Here is a 20,044-nt window from a genome sequence, read left to right on the forward strand (position 1 = left end):
GCATTCGTTAACCACTGCGCCACAACGGGAACTCCTATAGTATTTTTTATTATTTTATTTTTGGCTTTTTTAGGGCCACACCCATGGCATATGGAGGGTCCCAGGCTAGGGGTCTAATCAGAGCTATAGCTGCTGGCCTACGCCACAGCTCACAGCAATACTGAATCCTTAACCCACTGAGTGAGGCCAGGGATCAAACTCACAACTTCATGGTTTCTAGTTGAATTTGTTTCTGCTCAGCCATGATAGGAACTCCTATAATATATTTTTTTTAAAGAACTCTGTTAAACAGTGTGATGAGAATGTGTACTTAAGTTTATTTAATTGTTACCCTAAGCATAGTTATTTAACCTTTGAAGTTTCCTAATACTTTTGGTTTATTGAAGGGTTATGTTGCAAGAGGTTGGCACTATAACACTTCAGTTAGATATATTTCTAGTGAACATCAGAAGGTATTTTAATTCATGTACTGAGTGTTAGATATTATTTTTTTCATTGGTGAACTGAGTCATGTTTGTTGAAGACAAATTGGACAGGCATCCTCACCTTCGCAGGAACAGAGTATAAATAAGCAGTTCATGTCCTTTGGAATGGCCTCCAGGCCTTAGAATTCCACTAGACCCTGTGTCTCTCTGCTTAAGGAGAATGCTGTCATCTGACCAATTAACTGAATCTTGCTGCTAGCTTCTTGTCACATCTGCTTCCAGTGAAGGGAGGGAGAGTTGGGACTTTGCCGAGCTCACAGACTAGGCGGTCTGATGTTTGTTTCTACTGGCTGATAAGTATCTCTGCATGTCAGAATTCGGCTCTAAACTTGCTTTGAGGAGTTCCCGTCATGGCTTAGTGGTTAACGAATCCGACTAGGAACCATGCGCTTATGGGTTCGATCCCTGGCTTCTCTCAGAGGGTTAAGGATCCGGCATTGCCATGAGCTGTGATGTAGGCTGGCAGCTACAGCTCTGATTAGACCCCTAGTCTGGGAACAGCCATATGCCACGGATGTAGCCCTAGAAAAGACAAAATAATAATAATAATAAAAAATAAACTTGCTTTGATAGTGACAGACACCTGGCCAGAGGCAGTGGGAAAGGAGACTTATGGCCCTCACTTCTTCCAACTGCTGAAGGCTGCCTGAGCGCTAGGTTCAGGTCAACTTGAAGGCACAGGATAGGAAGGCAGTGGTAGCCATAAAATGGAAGAGTAGAAATGTATGGGAGGGACCTCAAAGAAAGCAGAATCAGCAGGACTTGGTGGCCGATCACATACGGGAGCAAGAGAGGTTATGTCAAAACAACACTGTATGTACATGGAAATATACAAAGTGCATTTCACTCACTTGATTCCCACAATAGCCCATTGGAGTGTGTTAGGCAGTTATTAGAAACGAAGGCACAGAACTATAAAATATTGACTTGCTCAAAGTCGCATGGCATCTAGATTCAAGTTTTCAGAACCTGAGTCAATTTCTCTCTTCATTACACTTCATCAGCTCAAAGGTGTTGAGGTTGGATGACTGGGAGAAATCGGAGGTTGGGGGAGACAACAAACAGGTTTGATGTAAAGGGAAAGGGAGTCAGGGGGAAGAAACCAACTGTGAGCGATTGTGTGGTAGCTGCCCCTAGATGAGCTGGATTGGCCCTTCACAGGGGTGAGGGCTGGGGGCTTTCACCTGCATTATGGGTGCTGCTACAGTCTGCATGCTCGTATCCACCCCAGATTCATATGTTGACATCCTAATCCTCATAGGTGGTGGTATTAGGGGGCCTCTGAGAGGTGATTAGGTCATGAGGGTGGAGCCCTCAGGAATGAGATTAGTGCCCGTATAAAGGAGACCCTAAAGAGCTTTTTCTCTCCTTCTGCTGCGTAAGATAGAAGTCTGTGACCTAGAAGAGGGTGCTCACCCAACCATGCTGGCACCTGATCTCAGATTTCCAGCCTCCAGAACTGTGAGAAATACATTTCTGCTGTTTACAAGCCACCTGGTTTGTGATATTCTGTTATAGCAGCACTGACAGCCTAAGACGGTGCTGACTGACACTGACTCTGTACATGAGAGAGGAACCCTTCTCTGTTCTGGGATCAGCCTCTCCCCTAAATCTGAGGTCTGTTCGGTGTAGAATTCCAAGGTGTCCCCATAGCTTACTCTCCAGGTTTCAGGCTTCCTTGGAGCCTCCCTTCTATTTGCAGCCTTCAATTTTATTCCCAAATCTTGCCCCACATTCAGAAACAAAAAGGGTCTTCTGCCCTACAACTTAGCTTGGGTAAAAGGGTTTTCCATGCATCGGGGCAAAGTCAAGGGAAACCAAAGCCGTAGAACGTATTTTCATTGGACTTGTCACTGCTGACACTTGGTAACTCTTTGACTGTGAAACAACAGGTGCTTTGTGGGTCATCTGGAGCTGTCTTGTTGAGCAGAGTGTCCTCTCTCAGCATCTTTCTGCTGTTTTAAGAAATATGTCAATAAATAAGATGACTATCACATTCTTTATTGTTGATATCCATAACACCGCAGAACAAAAGCGAACACAAACCACCCTATTCTGGCTTTTTATTTGTCATCACTTTCATTGAGACCATCAACTCTCCCGGGGAGCCTTGTGAAAAATACAGATTCCTGGGCCCAGCCCCCACTGGTTCTGGCTTTGCAGATATAAAGAAAGACTATCTTTCCCTCCGGAGAGTCAGCTGTGTTTATGTTTAAGGAACCTTTGCTCCTTTGTTCTAGGACAGGCTACAGGCTTGAGTGAAGATAGAACTTTCCTTGTGCTCTTTGCCAACGTCCATGTGGTCTTGTTTGGTTGGAGCCACTCATTGGATTAGTAATAAACTCCTTTCAGGCCCAGGCCAGCTCTGTTCTCTACAAGTACTCCCCCAACTTTTCTATTTGGCTTCAGCTTTCTGTTTCTAAATTGGCCTTGGCAGATTTAAAAGGTGCCTTGGAGACATTCCTGTGCCCAATGAGCAACTTAACTTGGCATGGGGCTCTGGCCAAGAGGGCTGATTGGTGAGAGCATGGTCTGGGCTGCTGAAAGTAGCCCAGGACAAAGGAATTGACCAGGGAATGAGAGTTCAGAAAAGACATTTCTAAGGTTATCTGAGGCAGTCAGGCAGGATCCAATTCTGAGGCATAAAAATCCAGCTTGGGGGAAAGAGTTGAAGAGGTTGCAAATTCTATTTCCATTTCTGTATTTTAACTCTTTTCCTTTTTTGGGGGGGCTTTCAGGGCTGAACCCACAGCATATGGAGGTTCCCAGGCTAGGGGTCTAGTCGGAGCTACAGCTGCCGGACCTATGCCGCAGCCACAGCAATGTGGGATCCAAGCCACATCTTCAACTTATACCACAGCTCATGGCAACACCGGATTCTTAACCCACTAGGCAAGGCCAGGGATGGAACCCACATCCTCATGGATACTGATTGTAACCCACTGAGCCACAACGGGAACTCCTCTGTATTTTAACTCTTTTTGCTCAAAGCTTACCTTCCAGGCACAATGTGAATATTCCTGGGTGGGCCATATAAATCTTCTTAAACCCTTATACCTCAGTGTGAATGAACGTATTAGATTCTATCCTGGAATCAGGAAAGAAAAGAGAATGGTGATTGGCTAAGAAAAGCAGAAAGGGCAGAGGTGACTAGGGGTCAAGAAGACAAGCTCTGGCTCTTTGGCTAACCCGCCTGGGCACAGGGAGGGCTCAGGGCACACAGACAGATGCAAACACAGCAGGCTGAAGACACAGGGACCTAGGCTGATGTGTTCTTTGGGAAACGTTTCACAGGAACACCTTGAGCTTGAATAGCTATAGGTACATATCAGACACCTTGAAGTCTTTGTCTTTCCGGTGTCCCTCAGCAGTGCTTTTCGTTTGTTTGTTTTTCTTTACCATTCTAGTTTATTACAAGATATTGAATACAGTTGCCTGTGGTATACAGTAGAGCCTTCTTATTTATTTTATACTTGGTAGTTTGTATCTGCTAATCTGAAACTCCTAATTTATCTCTTTACCTTCCCTTAGCAATTTTGTTTAAACATGGAGAAAACTTAATAGTAGACTACGTTTATGCATATGAAGTACACAGGAAATTACACTGTCATCACTGACTCAAGTTTATTTTTATTATGGTAATACACCCAACATAGAATTGACATTTTAACTATTTTTAAGCGTACAGTTCAGGGGCATTAAATACATTCACACAGTTGTGCTGCCATCACCACTACCCATCTCCTGAACCTTTTCTTTTTTCTTTTTTTTTCTTTTTGCTTTTTTTAGGGCCACATCCTTAGCATATGGAGGTTCCCAGGCTAGGGGTCGAATGGGAGCTGCAGATGCTGGCCTACATTACAGGTACAGCAATGCAGGATCCAAGCTGCATCTGTGACCTACACCACAGTTCATGGCAACACTGGATCCTTGACCCATTGAGTGAGGCCAGGGATTGAACCCAAATCCTCATGGATACTAGTCGGGTTCTTAACCCACTGAGCCACAACAGGAACATCTCCAGAACTTTTTCATTATCTCATACTGAAACTTTGTGTCCATTCGACACTGACTCCCCATCTCCCTTCCCTCCAGCTCCTGGTAACCACTGTTCTACTTTCTGTCTCTACGAATGACTCCAGAATTTTACATGGATCCTCCAAGATACAATTCACTTGCTCATACCCTGTAAGTATCTCTCCTTGGGCAAAATTAGTTGCCTTCTCTGGTGTGTTTTAGCCATTTGTGTCTCCAAGAGTCCTTTGCTCCAAGGTCATCTTCATTTTTCCCAGCCAGAGAACCAAACTGCTTATGTATCTAGAGAATCCATGAATTGTCAAGAAAGGTGTGGGAGAAACCATCTCCTCCAGAAGCTGCAGGAATCTGGGAAATCCCAAATGTGTGCTTGAGAGGTAGCCATGGTCACTGTGCCAATTGTGAGCTGTTGCCTCTAGATTTTCCTTCCACTCTGTCTCTTCCCCAGAGAATCTCAAGACGGACAAATAGCAGTAACAGATGAAACAACGTTGACAGTATCTTTGCCCTAAGCCCTCTCCTATACCTGGGCTTCCCCCTTCCCTGTGCTTTGAAGAAAGCCCCTTTGACTTCTGCCTTTGTCCTTTGCCTGGATCTAGTGGGTGCAGAAGAGAAGGTCCTGGGGCCCATCACTTATTTGTAGGAAAGTTAGATCGGGTTTCTCCAACCAGGACCTAAGAATCTTGGCAGGTGGCTGGTAGGTCTACTAATCTGATTCACCTTGAGACATCTCTGGGCAGCTCTGGTTGTTCAGCCACACACAGGATGCTCAGCACCTATGATTTAAGAATGCACAGATAACAGGGCAGATCACTCCAGCTCGCCTGGAAACTGGCTTGCTCACCAACCCTCCAACTCTTAGGGTGGCAGGTTCGAGGTAGCTAATAAGTAACTTGGTTGTAATTTTTATTTAGCTACGTGAACTTCACAGGCAGTTTAATTGCAGTTGCATAAGTGAACTGTGTAATCACAAATTGGGTCCTTTCCATCTGTCACCTGCCACCAACAGATCTACTCTGAGTGGGGATCCTTATTTGGGGTTAATACTGAATCAAAGGAGTTTTTAAAGCAAAAGAGAGCAAAAGAGGTTTTTTTTTTTTTTTTTTTTTTTTTTTTTTTTTTTTCTTAAACCCAGAAGCTTTTAAGATCCAGTCCTGCCTGGACCAAATGGCCTGCTCCCTTCTAGATTCCTCTGTTAGCTTGTCAGTGGGTATCTAAATCCCAGCTCCTGAGTATTGATCAGCTTCCTGGTTTAATTACCTAGTCGCTCAACCAATCGATTGTGCTCCTGAAATGCCAGTGCCCTGCTTCTGGGGAAGGAGGGGATCAATTAATCCTTGTTTGCTTTTTAATTCCTGTTCTGAACATAGTACATTCACACACAGGTTAATTTTTAAATCCACTCTCCTCTTACTTCACTGCTTTCTTTAATTCGCCTTGGAAACCTCAGTGACACTAAAACCCTATCAACCTCTTCTTATTGCTTATGCAGCCTCATTAAATAGCTTAGCAAATACCTGACCTGGTCATTTCCCAGACTTCTCCTGGGAGCCATCGTCCAAAGTCCCCTTAATTTTTCTGTTTCCATCTGAGGTTCTCCAGGGCAGAGGTTTTCAGGAATTGCTAACACTTCTCCATCTTAAATTGGCATAGATCAGAGAAGAGGGGCTGTTTTCTATATGCCATCTGAGCTTCTTCCCAGGTCCACTTTCTCCGCTGATCCAGCAAATCTGTGAGCCCAGATCTCACTGAATTTTAAGAGATTTAAGAGAAGAGAATATGTGTATGTTATCAGGAGCCTGTGGACACAGAGATGTGATAAAGTGTCAGGCCGTCGCATCTCCTTTGGTAATGACCTTTCCAGGCATGGAATCAAAGTCTCGCCCTTTTCATTTAACGCTGATTTTTACTTGGATAGTTGCTTGGAATGTTTAGCTAATAGCGGGAAAGGCAGTATACCAGTTAGCAGAGGGAAAACGAGTCCCTTCTACTCCTCCCCTCCCCTCCTGAGACTCTGACCCAGCTGAGGGTCCCAGGAACCCATAGGCCGGGTTTAGACCCTGGGAACCGAAGTCTTGTGGTTCTTCTCTCTGCTTCTGGAACAGATCTGTCCAAGGTCTGGACTGGTGTGATTCTGGTGAAGTGCTGGCCTCCTTGGAACACATCGATTTCTGGTGCAGTTTGCTTGGGCATAACCTTGAAGTCCAAGATCAGTCAGAAAAGCTTTAAGGAGCTCTACTGGGAATCTTTTACAGCTTCTGAGCAGTCTGGCTGTATCTGGCTAATATGTGTTTCCTTTCGCCTGAAAGAGTGCACAAGCCTCCAAACCCAGGAGAGGGGTTCCCCAGGGACAGTGTCCTCTGCGCCTTCCCAGGACATTAATGCTGTGGGATTTGGCAGCTTGCAGCTTCTAAACAGTTCTAGAACTCCAACTAGGAAGCAGGCACTGGACCTTGGGCAGGGAGGGGATGGGGGGATGGGGGATGGGGGATGCGGGATGGGGGAGAGTGGGGGGGTGGTTGTTGATCTTGTGTTTTTCTGCTGGAATGTTTAATATGGTAGTTAAAAATAAACAGGCGGATGGATAATTTTTCATAAGGTCGTTCATAACTATCAGAAAACTCTTAGGAACAAAAATTTCCAGTCCTTTCTGGTATTATACAGAGAGGCTAAGTGGAGACTCAAAACAGGGCATCTGATCAACTGCTTCCCAGTCCCCAAGGCGTGACTAATGCAAATCTGACCCATACAAATTGTTCCAGAAGGTGCTTGCCGCATGTTAGATAAGTAGAAGCGGTTGCATTATGCATGAAAACGTAACGCTAAGCTGGAGCGTAGATTAATTCCATGGTGCAAGGGCTAAGGGGAGGCAGCAGCTCCCAGGAGCAAGGCTTTTTGTTTTCAGGATTATGGGGCTCCTGTGAGGTTTCTCCTGGTACCAACTCTTGTTATTTCCAAAGTGTTTCTGTCTTTATCCTCCTCTCTTTCCAATCTTGTCCAAAAAGCCACTCAGAAAGAACAGGAATGGAGGGCCTTTTGGAAACCTAAGACGACTGACTGAGGGTAAAACATACAGTGCTAAATCTTTAAGAAGTGGCAGCATTCCTCTTCCATCGCATGTGAAATCTTTTGGGGACTTCAAGAGTACAAACTATTTTAGTCTGTTCTACACGTGCATGTTTGTGTTTTAGGCTCTGCACCTTTACAATACAGGATGTTAATAGAGCAGTAGTTATGACTTTTGCTAAATCTGTCATGCAAAATCTGCCATGCAAAATCTGTCTGTCTGTCTGTCTGTCTGGAGGCAGACTATTGCATAAACTGGGTTGTTACAGTATTCACCTGTCAAGTGATTGGCTGAGATTGAATGCTTCAATGTGCTAGTGACCAAACACAAAAGTGGAAAGTTAGGAAAAGCAAACAAACCCCTATCTACGTAGAGACATGAAGATCCTCTGTTTCTTTCCTGCTGTAACTGAACATCTCTGCTTCTCAATTTCAGAGTGAGCCCCAAATAGCAAAAACGCAACAAAGCCACTCTCATGGAAATTGTTCCTAATTGCTCCTGATTCAACCTCTGGATGTTATACTGATATCTCTTAACTTCTTTTCTGGACCAGCTTCTCTGACTTGTTCACTCTTTGGGAGGAGATATAAAGGAGAAAGTTCCCATCTGAAAAGAAGCCTCGTAGTATCCATTGAGTTACTAAAACACTAGACCTATAGAAAAGAATTTCTGGAGTTCCCTGGTAGTTCAGTGTGTTAAGAATCTGGCATTGTTACTGCTGTGACTCCAGTTGCTGCTGGGGCACAGATTCAGTTCCTGGCTCAGGGAATGTTCTCAGGCAGAGAGTGTGGCTCCCCCCCCTCCCAGAAAAGACAAGAATTTCTGCTGGAAATATAAAACCGTGTTAGTAGTGCAAGAAGGACTTCTCTGGAGTTCCTGCTGTGGCCCAACAGGATCAGCAGCATCTCTGGAGGGCTAGGATGCAGGTTTGATCCCTGGTCAGGCACAGTGGATTAAAGGATCTGGTGTTGCCATAGCTGTGGCATAGGTTGCAGCTATGGCTCAGATCCGATCCCTGGCCTGGGAAATCCATATGCTGCAGGGCAACCAAAAAAGAAAAAAAGAAGGACTTTTCCGAACTTCCTCATCTTCCCTGAAAGAAGCTCATAAGACCCTCATGTGAGAAGTGTCCTTCCCAGATCCGGAAGAATGGAGCATCCTTACCTCTGACGACTGAGGAAGAGAAAGGAACAGACCTTGCTAACCACCTCCATTACCATCCCAGTTTATTACCCTTAGCTCATACTCTTTTTTTGTTTTTTTTATCATGCTTTTTCACAACTTTCCACTCTTCATCAAGATTTCTCTTAGCTTCACCCCATGCTCTAGCTGTTGCTATGGGGACCAGGTTCACTCAGCTTTGCCCAGCTTTCCATTGATACAGCTCGGGAATGCCTCTTCCGAAGCCTTCTCCTCTCAGCTCTTGCTTCAAGAAACTATTGTCTGGAGTTTCCCTGACATGGAACTACCACACACTCACACAGATCACCAGAGTGGGCTGGGGAGAAGTGGGACCCCATGACCAATGGTGGCAGGACTCTCGGCTAAGTACATCATCCCCCTCTAGACACTTGGGCAGCCAGTTCTGAGAGCATCACATGAGGCTTCTTTACTGAACACCAGATGCTTTTAGCATGACCAGCTGGATAATGCATCTTTGTTTTGGTTTTCAGTGCTCTGTCTCTCACTCCTGCTCCTTGGGACCTGGTACACTCCCCCTTAAATGACTGGCAGGCAAGCCTTTCTTAGGCTCCTCTTTCAGATTATTCAAGTTAAGACAGAGGATGTTAAATAAATAAGCAAACAAACACAGGCATGTATATGTGTTCAAATACATGTTCCTGCCTAAAACTGTAATAGTTACAGAAAGCAAGTAACACAGGAAAGAAAATTACTGGAATAAATACTGCAAGAAAATCAAGAGATGGGGTCGAAAGTAGAAAGCAGCTTCTTTTGAGGTCGAATTCTGGAGCTGCATGTGTTTGCCCCCTCCTGCAGGCTGGATGCTGCTCTGCAGACATCAATAGACACTGTGTAGTGCTTTGCATTTCCAGGGACACTGAATGAGAAAATTCTTATTTGTCAAAATGTAATGGCTTTCTCATACCACAGGCTGGGAGAAAATAATTGCAAAACTTCTATCTCATAAAGGACTTGTATTCAGAATATATAAAGCACCTTTAAAACTCTGTTATAAGAATATAACCAACTTGATTAAAAAGGGGCAGAAAATCTAAATAGAAATTTCACCCTAGAAGAGGTACAGATGGCAAATAAATCCATTAAAAGATGCTCCATACCATTAATTATTAATAAAATGCAAATTAAAACTACACTGAGGAGTTCCCGTCGTGGCGCAGTGGTTAACGAATCCGACTAGGAACCATGAGGTTGCGGGTTCGATCCCTGCCCTTGCTCAGTGGGTTAACGATCCGGCGTTGCCGTGAGCTGTGGTGTAGGTTGCAGACCCGGCTCGGATCCTGCGTTGCTGTGGCTCTGGCGTAGGCCGGTGGCTACAGCTCTGCTTGGACCCCTAGCCTGGGAACCTCCATATGCCGCAGGAGTGGCCCAAGAAATAGCAACAACAACAACAACAACAACAACAACAAAAACGAAAGACAAAAAAAAAAAAAAAATAAAAAAAACTACACTGAGGTAACATTATGCACCCACTAGAAAAGCAAAAAAATAGAAAGATTGACAATGCTACGTGTTGGTGAGGATGTGGAGCTACTGGGACACTCATGGGCTGTTGATGGGAATGTAAAATGGTAGCCACTTTGGAAAAGTTTGAAAGTTTCTTTTACTTTAAAAAATTTATTTTATTTTATTTTATTTTCTATACCCGCAGCATGCAGAAATTCCCAGGTCAGGGATCAAACTCATGCCACAGCTATAACTAGGGCCATAGCAGTGACAACACTAGATCCTAACCTACTGAGCTACCAGGGAACACCTGAAAATTTCTTTTAAAGTTAAACATATACTTGCTATATGACCCAATGACTCTACTTATTATTATTTGTAGCACCCTCTACCTGGGGACAATCCAAATGTCTACCAGCTGGTGAATGCTTAAGGGCATTGTGGTAAATCCATGCAATGGAATATCACTCAACAATAACAAGGCATGAACTACAAATATATACAACATCAGTGAATCTCACAAGTGTTATGCTGAGTGAAAGAAGCTGGACACAAAAGACTAAATGTAGTATGATCCTATTCATATGAAATTCTAGAAAAGACAAACCCAGTGGTGAGAGAGCAAGTGGGTGGCTGTTGGGGCTGCAGGTGGGGAGAAGGAATTGACTTCAAAGAGGCACAGCAGGGTTGGGGGGACTTTTGGGGGATGGAAATATTCTGTATCTTGATTGTGGTAATGGTATGCAACTCATCAAACAGCACACTTAAAATGATGAATTTTACTGAGTATAAATTATGCTTAAATAAAGCCGATTAAAATATTATGCCCTTCTGAACATTGTTTGACAGCTTTTGGATAGGACATCCAAGGGGGGTCATTTGTCAACCTGCGGGGGACTCTTACGCTTGCAGAGGCTGAACATTACTTGCTCCTGAGCCAAGAGCCATAGCCTGAGCTTTGCCCCTTGGGAACTTTCGCACCTTGGAGCTAAGTACAGAGCTGAGTCAAGGAGGAAGGGGCAGAACCTTCCTGGTGAATTCTCAGTCATAAAGAAAAATCCAGGGAGTTCCCATTGTGGCTCAGAAGTAACAAACCTGACTAGGATTCATGAGGATGTGGGTTTGATCCCTGGCCTTGGTCAGTAGGTTAAGGATCTGGCATTGCCCTGAGCTGTGGTGTAGATGGCAGATGCAACTTGGATCCTGCATTGCTATGGCTGTGGTGTAGGCCAGCAGCTGTAGCTCTGATTCAACCCCTGATCTGGGAATTTTCATATGCTGCTGGTGCAGCCCTAAAAAGCAAAATAAATAAATAAATAAAGTAAAATTAGCCTTAAAAAAAAAAGAGGTAAATCCAAAAGGATATAAAAAGTGTACATCCTCAAAGGGATATAAACATGAACTCATTTTAAAGATTTTTTTTTTTTTTTACTCATAACGGGAAAACCAGGAAGATTACTGGCTATAACCAGTAAGGAATAAGATAAAAAATTTTTAACAAGTAAAGGAATGTTGAAATGATCCTTCAAATAGAGGCAAAATTGGGAGTTCCTGCTCTAGCTTAGCAGGTTCAGAACCTGAGTAGTCTCCAGGAGATGCCGTTTTGATCCCTGGCCTTGCTCAGTTGGTTAAGGATCCTATGCTGCATACCATAGCTTGCAGATGCAGCTTGGATCTGGTGTTGCTGTGGCTGTGGCGTAGGCTGGCAGCTACAGCTCTGATTCTACCCTTAGCCTGAGAAATTTCATATGCCACAGGTACGGCTGTAAAAAGAAAAATTAACAAATAAATAAAAATTAAAAAAAATTAGAGACAAAATTGGTTTTTCCACAGAGGAAAGGCCGTCTTCCCACCAGACAGAATTCATGTGTATGTGTTTGGATAAAAATTACCTTGCACTGCTATTAGTTACCTACACATGCAGTTATGATATAGCATCTGTACAATCAGCTTCAGATCATGACGGATGAGTTTGCTATAGACAATGTCTAGTTTTTCCATTGAAATACAATTTTTTCCCTACCTGGGGAGTTTGGAAAGATTTCCTGGAACCACATTGAAAGGTAGCTGCCTTTTTGTGGTAGATTTTGCCTCTCCCTTTTCTATCCCTTGCAGGCTCTGTCTCTACTGCGGTCAAGCTCCTTTTCCCTTGCAGAACTCATTCATAAAGAACACTTCAATGGGATACAGATTTATTTTTCTGAACCCCTTGAATAACTTTGTTGCCCCAAGTAGCAAGTGGCCTCTTGTAGACCAATCACATCCATGCTGCCTATTCCAAATGGCATTGCCTGTGTGAGAATGAAGAGGCAGAGCTCATCCAAAGCACAGGTTTTTCTCAAGGTAAGATTCTTGCCTCTTAAAACCTTTCTGTTCCCCCTATTCTCCAGGCTCCAAAGACCAGAAGAGGGTGATAAATCACACTGATAGGCATAGTTTTGTGTCTTTGGAACATAAATGCTCACTTGCAAAACTTCTATATTTTTTTGGATCGATTTTTTATAACAAGCCCTTCTTCCCACACTAATAGTACTTTCTATAAAAAGACAGATGCGGCTCGGATATGGTGTTGCTGTGGCTCTGGTGTAGGCCAGCAGCTGTAGCTCCGATTAGACCCCTAGCCTGGAAACCTCCATATGCCGTGAGTGCGGCCCTAAAAAGAAAAAAGACAAAAAAAAAAAAAAAAAAAAAAAAAACCGTTGAAATAAACTTCCCACATAACTTTAAGAATTATAAGGAAACCCCAATATCCAAATATCTGAATAGAAGACGAATGATTTTCAAGTTCAATTTGTGTTAGAATTGTTAAGAGCAGGAAAAGTAATCAGATATACTTGGGACTAAATCCTTGCTCTACCATTTACAGTGTGACCTTTTGTAATTTACCTAACCTGCGTGAGACTTGGTTTTGTCTGTACAATGGGAATAACATCAACTTTACAAGGTTTTTATGGGGATTAAATGCAAATGCCTATAAAGCACTAAGGATAGTGCTTGAAATATAGGGAAGAGGTACTGAAGTAATCCACCATAAGCTGCATGAACAAGGTGTAAGTGTGGAGGGAGGGGCAGATTTATCTGTTTTGTTCACTTTGCTGCCACAGGGCATTTTTGCTTTTTATATTAAGGTTTAAAGATGTGTGAGTGAAAGCCAATGAACATAATCATTATCACAATCTTATACAGTCTATTTACGTCATGAACTCCATCATCATCTAGTAGCTTGAACTTTAAACTCTTCTCTAAACACAGCCTTCTGTAGAAATTTCTATTTGTCTTTCTTAGAGTCTATAGAACTGCGATCCTTTGTATTCTCAGCTATTGACACTTCTCCATGTTTACTTTGTTTACTCTGCTCATGGACGCAGTAAAGGTTTATTCAGCACCCCTCTGTGTCAAGCGCAGGGCTTGGCAGTGTCGTGGACAGATAGACAAACACAATATGATTCTTGTACTCAAGCTGCTTATAATCTAGTGAGGGAAGAAAGTCAAGACAGTGATTACAATGTAGGCTTAGTATTTCATTCTATAGAAAGGCTGTTCCTGGTGAAACAAGTCAGACACAGAAAGTCAACTACTGGAATTCCCATTTTGGCTTTGTGGGTTAAAAACCTGGTGTAGTCTCCGGGAGGATGCAGGTTCAATCCCTGGCCTCTCTCAGTGGGTTAACCATCCAGCATTGCTGCAAGCTGCAGCTCAGATTTGACAACCCCTAGACTGGGAACTTTCATATGCCACTGGTGTGGCCATAAAAAGAAAAAGAAAATAAAGAAAGACAACTACTGCATGATCTCATTTATATGTGAAATCTAAAAAAGCCAAGTTCATAGAATCAGAGACTAGAATGTTGGTTACCAGGGTCTGGGAGGTGGAAGAAAATGGGGAGATGGTCAAAATATAAACTCCCAGTTGTAAAATCAATAAGTTCTGGGGATCGAAAGTATGGGATGGTGATTACAGTTTATAATACTGTATTATATACTTGCAAGTTGCCTAAGAGAGCAGGTCTTCAGTGTACTCACCACAAAAAGAAATGCTAATTAATCATTTTGCAATGGCTAAGTGTATCAAATCAACACACCCAGTGTTATATGTCAATTATATCTCAATAAAGCTGGAAAAGAAAAAAAAGAAGAGAAAAGGCTGCTACCTTATCCTGAGAGTGGGTCAAAGAAAAGGCTTCTTGGACAAGGTGATGCTTAAGCTGTCTTGAAAGATGGTGGGCATCGACCAGGAGGAACTGGTCGTGGGTATTCCAAGCAGAGGGCATGTTGAAAAAATTGAAAAATATGGAGGAGTTCCCATTGTGGCTCAGTGGTAATGGACCTGACTAGTATCCATGAGGACATGGGTTCAATCTCTGGCATCGCTCAGTGGGTTAAGGATCCAGTGTTGCCGTGAGCTGTGGTGTAGGTTGCAGATGAGGCTTGGATCTGGTGTTGCTGTGGCTGTGGTGTAGGTGGACAGCTGCAGCTCTGATTCAGCCCCTAGCCTGGGAACTTCCATATGCCCTGGGTGCAGACCTTAAAAAAAAAAAAAGAAAGAAAGAAAAAGAAAAAGAAAAAGAATATGGGACATATACTTTTGGTTAAAATGCAGGTGCACATTTGGGAATGTCAAGATATGAGTTCAGAGATATAGTAAAAGTCAAATCATAAAGGTTTGATAGTCTTTGAACTGTATACTGAATATAGAGGTGAGTCTCTGAGCGATTTAAAACCAGTAGTGATGTAAACCAATGTAAATTTTTGGTAATAAAATTCTAGTGTCAATATAGACTAGAAGAGGCAAGACTGTATGTAGAGAAAGCCAGTAGGAGGAAATCGTACTCATTGGTGAGAAATTAGGAAGGCCAGAATGGAGGCAATTATGGAGGGATAAGTTTATTGCTGTAAGAAGTAAAATCTGGTGAGGAACCAGAGGTAAGAGGTTGATAAAGTAGGTGGAGAAATCAAAAAGGACTTCCTGGGTTGAGGTGTGACTCGTACTAGCATAAATAAGGAAAGGAGATACTACTTAAGAAGAGTATTGGAGGAAAGAACACTTAATCTGGAACAGATTGCTTTTGTGATGTAGGCCGACAGCTACAGCTCTGATTCGACCCCTAAGTCTGGGAAGCTCCATATGCTACAGATGCAGCCCTAAAAAGACAAAAAAAAAAAAAAAAGATTCTAGAGGTTTGTCTCTCATTGGTAAAGCTGTTCAAGGTAGAGAAAACCTTGAGTTTGGGTGGTTACCCAGGATATCTATGGAGGACATGGAAAGGAAGACCCAGGATGGAACCTAAGGGGACAATGAATTGTGGGAAACAAGTGAAAGAAAAAATCTGCAGAAGAAACAGAACAAGTGGCCAGAGGCAGAAGGAGAAATAGCAGTGTGAAAACTGGAGAGATTTTTCGAAGCAAGGAATCATTAATAATCTGAATTATTACACAAGAGTGCAAAAACAGTAAGGCTTGGGAAGAATCCATTTTACTTTTTCTTTTTCTTATTTTTTCATGGATGCACCCAGGGCATATGGAGGTTCCAGGGTCAGAAACTGAATCTGACCCCTTAGCTGCAGCAACACCGGATCCTTTAACTTGTTGCACCGGGCCGGGGATCAAACCTGCACCTCTTCAGGGACCTGAGTTGATGCAGTCAGATTCTTGGCACACTGTACTACAGCAGGACCTCCCTGTTGTACTTCTTGCTGATGACTAAGTTGTGGTCAAGTTATTATAGGTCATTCAAGTGCAGTGATGGGGACTGATGATCCCTAGTCTAGGAAGGAAATGGAGGTGAAGAGGTGAATAGCAAGCACTGCCCACCACTTCCAGACACTTCTTGTGAAGACAAGGAAGCAAGAGGATAAGAATCAGAAGAGGACGTGGGGGTCAAAGGAGGGTTGTTTTTACTACTGGGGACAAAGATCCGAGGATGTATGTCAGTACAGAGGGGAAAGAGCCAAACCCAGAGCCTTGCTAGGTAGGGAAGGGAAGACAATGAATCCTCTGACCAAGTTATTTCGAGCCTGGACTTGCACTTATTGTCTGACAAAGAACAATAGGGAATTCTCTTTACTGCAGGAATCAAGGGAGGTGGTGAACTCTGGAGGAAAACCTGATTGCTCTGGAGGAAAGGCAAGTCTTGTGGGCATGTTTTCTTTTTGTCGATCATGCCAGTGATAGTGATGGAGCACAGGGCTGAGTGATACAGGACCTTTGTTCTGAAAGGTGCCTTTTCACACTCACGCCCTTTAAGAACCAGCTCTCGCTCAATGCAAGGTTCATCTGGGAGTGTAAGCACCTACCCCCTACCCACCCCAACCCCGGTTCTGCCACGTGATGTGATCCTTCCTCTGTTCCCAGCGTGTGGTCTGCAGCACAGTGAGTGCTTTTTCCTTTCCTGGATGCCAGTCCTGAGAACAAGCTGAGGCACTGTATGCAGGCAGGTATTGAGAAGGATTATTCAAATTTGACTTTGCCTTTGGTGTAACAAAATCCTTGGATGTTGAAATTTTGGGGGAAACATTTCTAGATCATTATGGAAATCAGAGCTGGGTGTGAGTTGCAGGGTAAGAAAATTGATAATTACTGGCATTCTGGTTCTGTTTCCATAGCGATTGGAAACATTTTAAATTGCCGATTATTACCCAGAATCTGGCCAATAATTCCATGTTGTTGATGTTCACTGTCTAAAATTGCAGTTTACTCGTGCTTCTGGTGACATGGAAGGTGTTTTGATGAGTGATGTGGGTGATAACGTGCCCTTCAGCACATGTTCTTGAGCAGATCTGCTCAGCTGGTCAATTTGCTACTGTTTTTCTCCCATTGTTTACCTGGAGCTGTATGAAGTCATATCTAAGCTGGGGTTTAGAAAGGGGATAAGAAATCACATGTACTTGGTTTTTCAAGGAATTTTGCTCGTTTGGTAACCTGGAGCTCCCTTCAAGACCAAGACTGCTGTGAGAGGCCAATGACCCCAAGCTAAAGAGGTTCTGCTACCTCAGCTCAAGTTCCCACAGGCCGAGGATGCTCCTCACTCAGGCTCACCTCACACTCAGGGAACCCAGGAAACGTATTAAAGTAAGGCAACACCTAAGAATGTAAATGATGACTATCGAGTTAAACAGAAATTGTGATGTAACTATATCGGGAGAATGGGTTAAGGGAGAATGGCTTTCATGTGTTTTTGTGTTTAGGTGGGGAGAGAGTGATGAAAATCAGATCATTAAATGTGCATCTTCAACTGAAGAAGATGGCCAGATGATAAGTAAAATTAAGCAAGAAGTGTTGGTGTAAGTGTATCATTTAGAAATGAAGTTGTAAATCTCAGAAGGAGCTGCAAATGGTGGAAATCAGGAGTGGAAAGGAAAGGGAAAAGAGAGAGTTTTTTTTTTTTTTAATCACAATCTTTTTAGTATACATGGCTTTTCAAATTATGTATGTGCATCATTATATACATTATTTTAAATAAGCTTTAAAATTTTAATTTGAGGAGTTCCCATTGTGGCTCAGTGGTAACGAACCCAACTGGTATCCACGAGGATGTGGGTTTGGTCCCTGGCCTTGCTCAGTGCATTAAGGATCCAGCGTTGTTGTGAGCTGTGGTGGAGGTTACAGATATGGCTTGGCTCGAATCCCCAGTTTCTGTGGCTGTGGTGTAGGTCGGCAGCTGTAATTCCAATTCAACCTCTAGCCTGGGAACTTCCATATGCCATGGATGGGGCCCCCCAAAGCAAAAAGCAAACAAAAAAATTTAATTTGAAAATATCCTGCTCCTCCCTTAACATTTTACTGAAGATAAATCTTATATGATCTGTCATGGCATCGGAAGTCTCTAAAACACATCCTGGAGATGAAAGACAGCAAGTCTTTATGTCTCAGAGATATGTTGCCTCCATCTTCAACCTGCTTTAATGTCCTGTGCTTCCAACTTTCCATCATGCCTCACAGTTGTAGAACAGAAAGACTGGTACTAAGGGTTTGGTGCTGGAACATTCTGCTGGGATGGATGGCTGCCTTGGAAAGATGATGAGCAGGTGAGCTGAAATGGGGTCTAGGGTAACAGTGTTAGGGACCTCTCTGTGAATCTCTGGTGTAAATGACCTCTTCAGGGAATGATTACTAATTGAACACTAGATGAAACCCTGTAGAAGTCTCTTTAATCCACTCCTGTAGAAGTTGGCAGAAGTTGAAGGAGTGAGGTGGCTACAGAGTGAGAAATGACCTCTCCAAATCCTTGGAGGGAACGTCAGTACTACTTTTTAGGGGTAGGGAGCCAGGGAGAGGGAACAGCTTCCAACCATCAGTCCCAGGGGAAGCATGTCCAAGCTTACCAAAGTGACTTCCCCACACACATCCAAGATAGTATTCCCTCAACTTGACTCATGCTGCCCTGACACTGTCATCAGCCACTTCATTTTCACTTGGTACCACTACCTTCAAACTTATTTAAAGAGATAGGTTTAGGAGTTCTCGTCATGACTCAGTGGTTAACGAATCCAACTAGGAACCATGAGGTTGCAGGTTCGATCCCTGGCCTCATTCAGTGGGTTAAAGATCCGGCGTTGTTGTGAGCTGTGGTGTAGATCACAGACATGGCTCGGATACTGAGTTGCTGTGGCTCTGGTGTAGGCCAGTGAGACCCAGAGCCTAGGAACCTCCAGATGCCATGGGTGCGGCCCTGGAAGAGATAGATAAATAGATAGATAGATAGATAGATAGATAGATAGATAGATAGATAGATAGGTAGGTAGATAGATAGGTAGGTAGGTTAGATAGATAGACTGTGCTCCTATTTAAAGAGAAAATAGCCAAAGAAAACCCACACTTTCATTTGATCCTATTTTTTCCTTTTGCTCCTCTCTTTTTTCTCCAAACTCCTTCAGGGATTGTACCTGTGCCCCAGCAGCCACCCAAGCCAGTGCAGTGGCAACACCAGATCCTTAACGTGCTGCTCCTCAAGAGAACTCCCTCCAACCTCATTCTTATTGACAGTCTTGACTTTCACATTTTTCTCTCTGTCACCTCCTTGACCTGTGGCAATTGATTTCTCTCTATCACTCTAAATCATCCACCCCCTTGAAGCTTGGCAGATGTCCTCTTTGTTGTCACTGCATGGCTTTCCCTACACACTTCCTTTCTTTCTTTATTTAAAAAAATTTTTTTTTACTCTCCCCTCTCCTTTTTTTTAATTTTGAAGTTTCCAACCCATAAAGAAATTGAAAGAATAATACAATGAATACCCATATATCCTTCACTTCACCAAACTGCTAACATTTTGCCACATATTGCTTTTCTGTTCTGTGTGTGTGTGTGTGTGCGCGCGTGTGTGTGTGTGTGAGTGTGTGTGTGTGTTGGCAGAGTAATTTGGGAGAAGGTTGTGTTTATCATGACATTTCAACTAAGTATGTCAGCCTAAATGTTTAAGCATTTTTTTTAAAAAAAGCATTCACTCCAATACATCATTATTTGCAAGAAATTTAAGGTTGAGTCAATAAGATCATTTAATAAACAGTGCATATTCAAAACCCTAACTTGTCCTTCAAAACATCTTTTAAAATTTTGTTGCTGTTTTTAAAATCCAGGACCCAAATACATTTTACTCATTGTCTTTGCTTTGTTTCTCCAAGATCCCTTAATCTATACTCTAGAATGGTCCATCCTCTTTTGTGAGATTTCATGACAGTTGACATTTTTGAAGAGTTCAGGCCACTTGTCTTGCAGAATGTCCCTTTTCTTCGACTTATCTGATTACTCCCTCATGTTGAGACCCAGATTAAACATTGTTTTGTTTTGTGTTTTGGCAAGACTACTACCTGAATGAT

General features: G+C 43.0%; 1 protein-coding gene across 10 annotated transcripts in view; it reads left to right on the plus strand.

Moving 5' to 3' along the window:
- The window catches only part of LOC146406845 (uncharacterized), a 140,999-nt gene that overhangs the window by 5,543 nt on the left and 115,412 nt on the right, over window positions 1–20,044 (plus strand). For 5 of the 10 annotated variants that reach the window (XR_014816087.1, XM_084977431.1, XM_084977428.1 and 2 more), the window contains exon 2: window positions 4,581–4,673. The exons of the other annotated variants lie outside the window; for them this stretch is intronic. Coding sequence is in view for 4 of the 5 variants with exons in the window: in XM_084977431.1 (XP_084833557.1) it covers window positions 4,618–4,673 (56 nt within the window). In the remaining variant the exon portion in view is untranslated. The remainder of the gene's footprint in view (window positions 1–4,580; window positions 4,674–20,044) is intronic. 10 annotated transcript variants of the gene reach the window in all.

This window comes from Sus scrofa, chromosome 1, assembly GCF_054392235.1.
Source record: "Sus scrofa isolate SSC_HxYL_T2T_F1_AM1 chromosome 1, Sscrofa_HxYL_maternal_Yorkshire_Landrace_v2.0, whole genome shotgun sequence".
NCBI lineage: Eukaryota > Metazoa > Chordata > Mammalia > Artiodactyla > Suidae > Sus > Sus scrofa.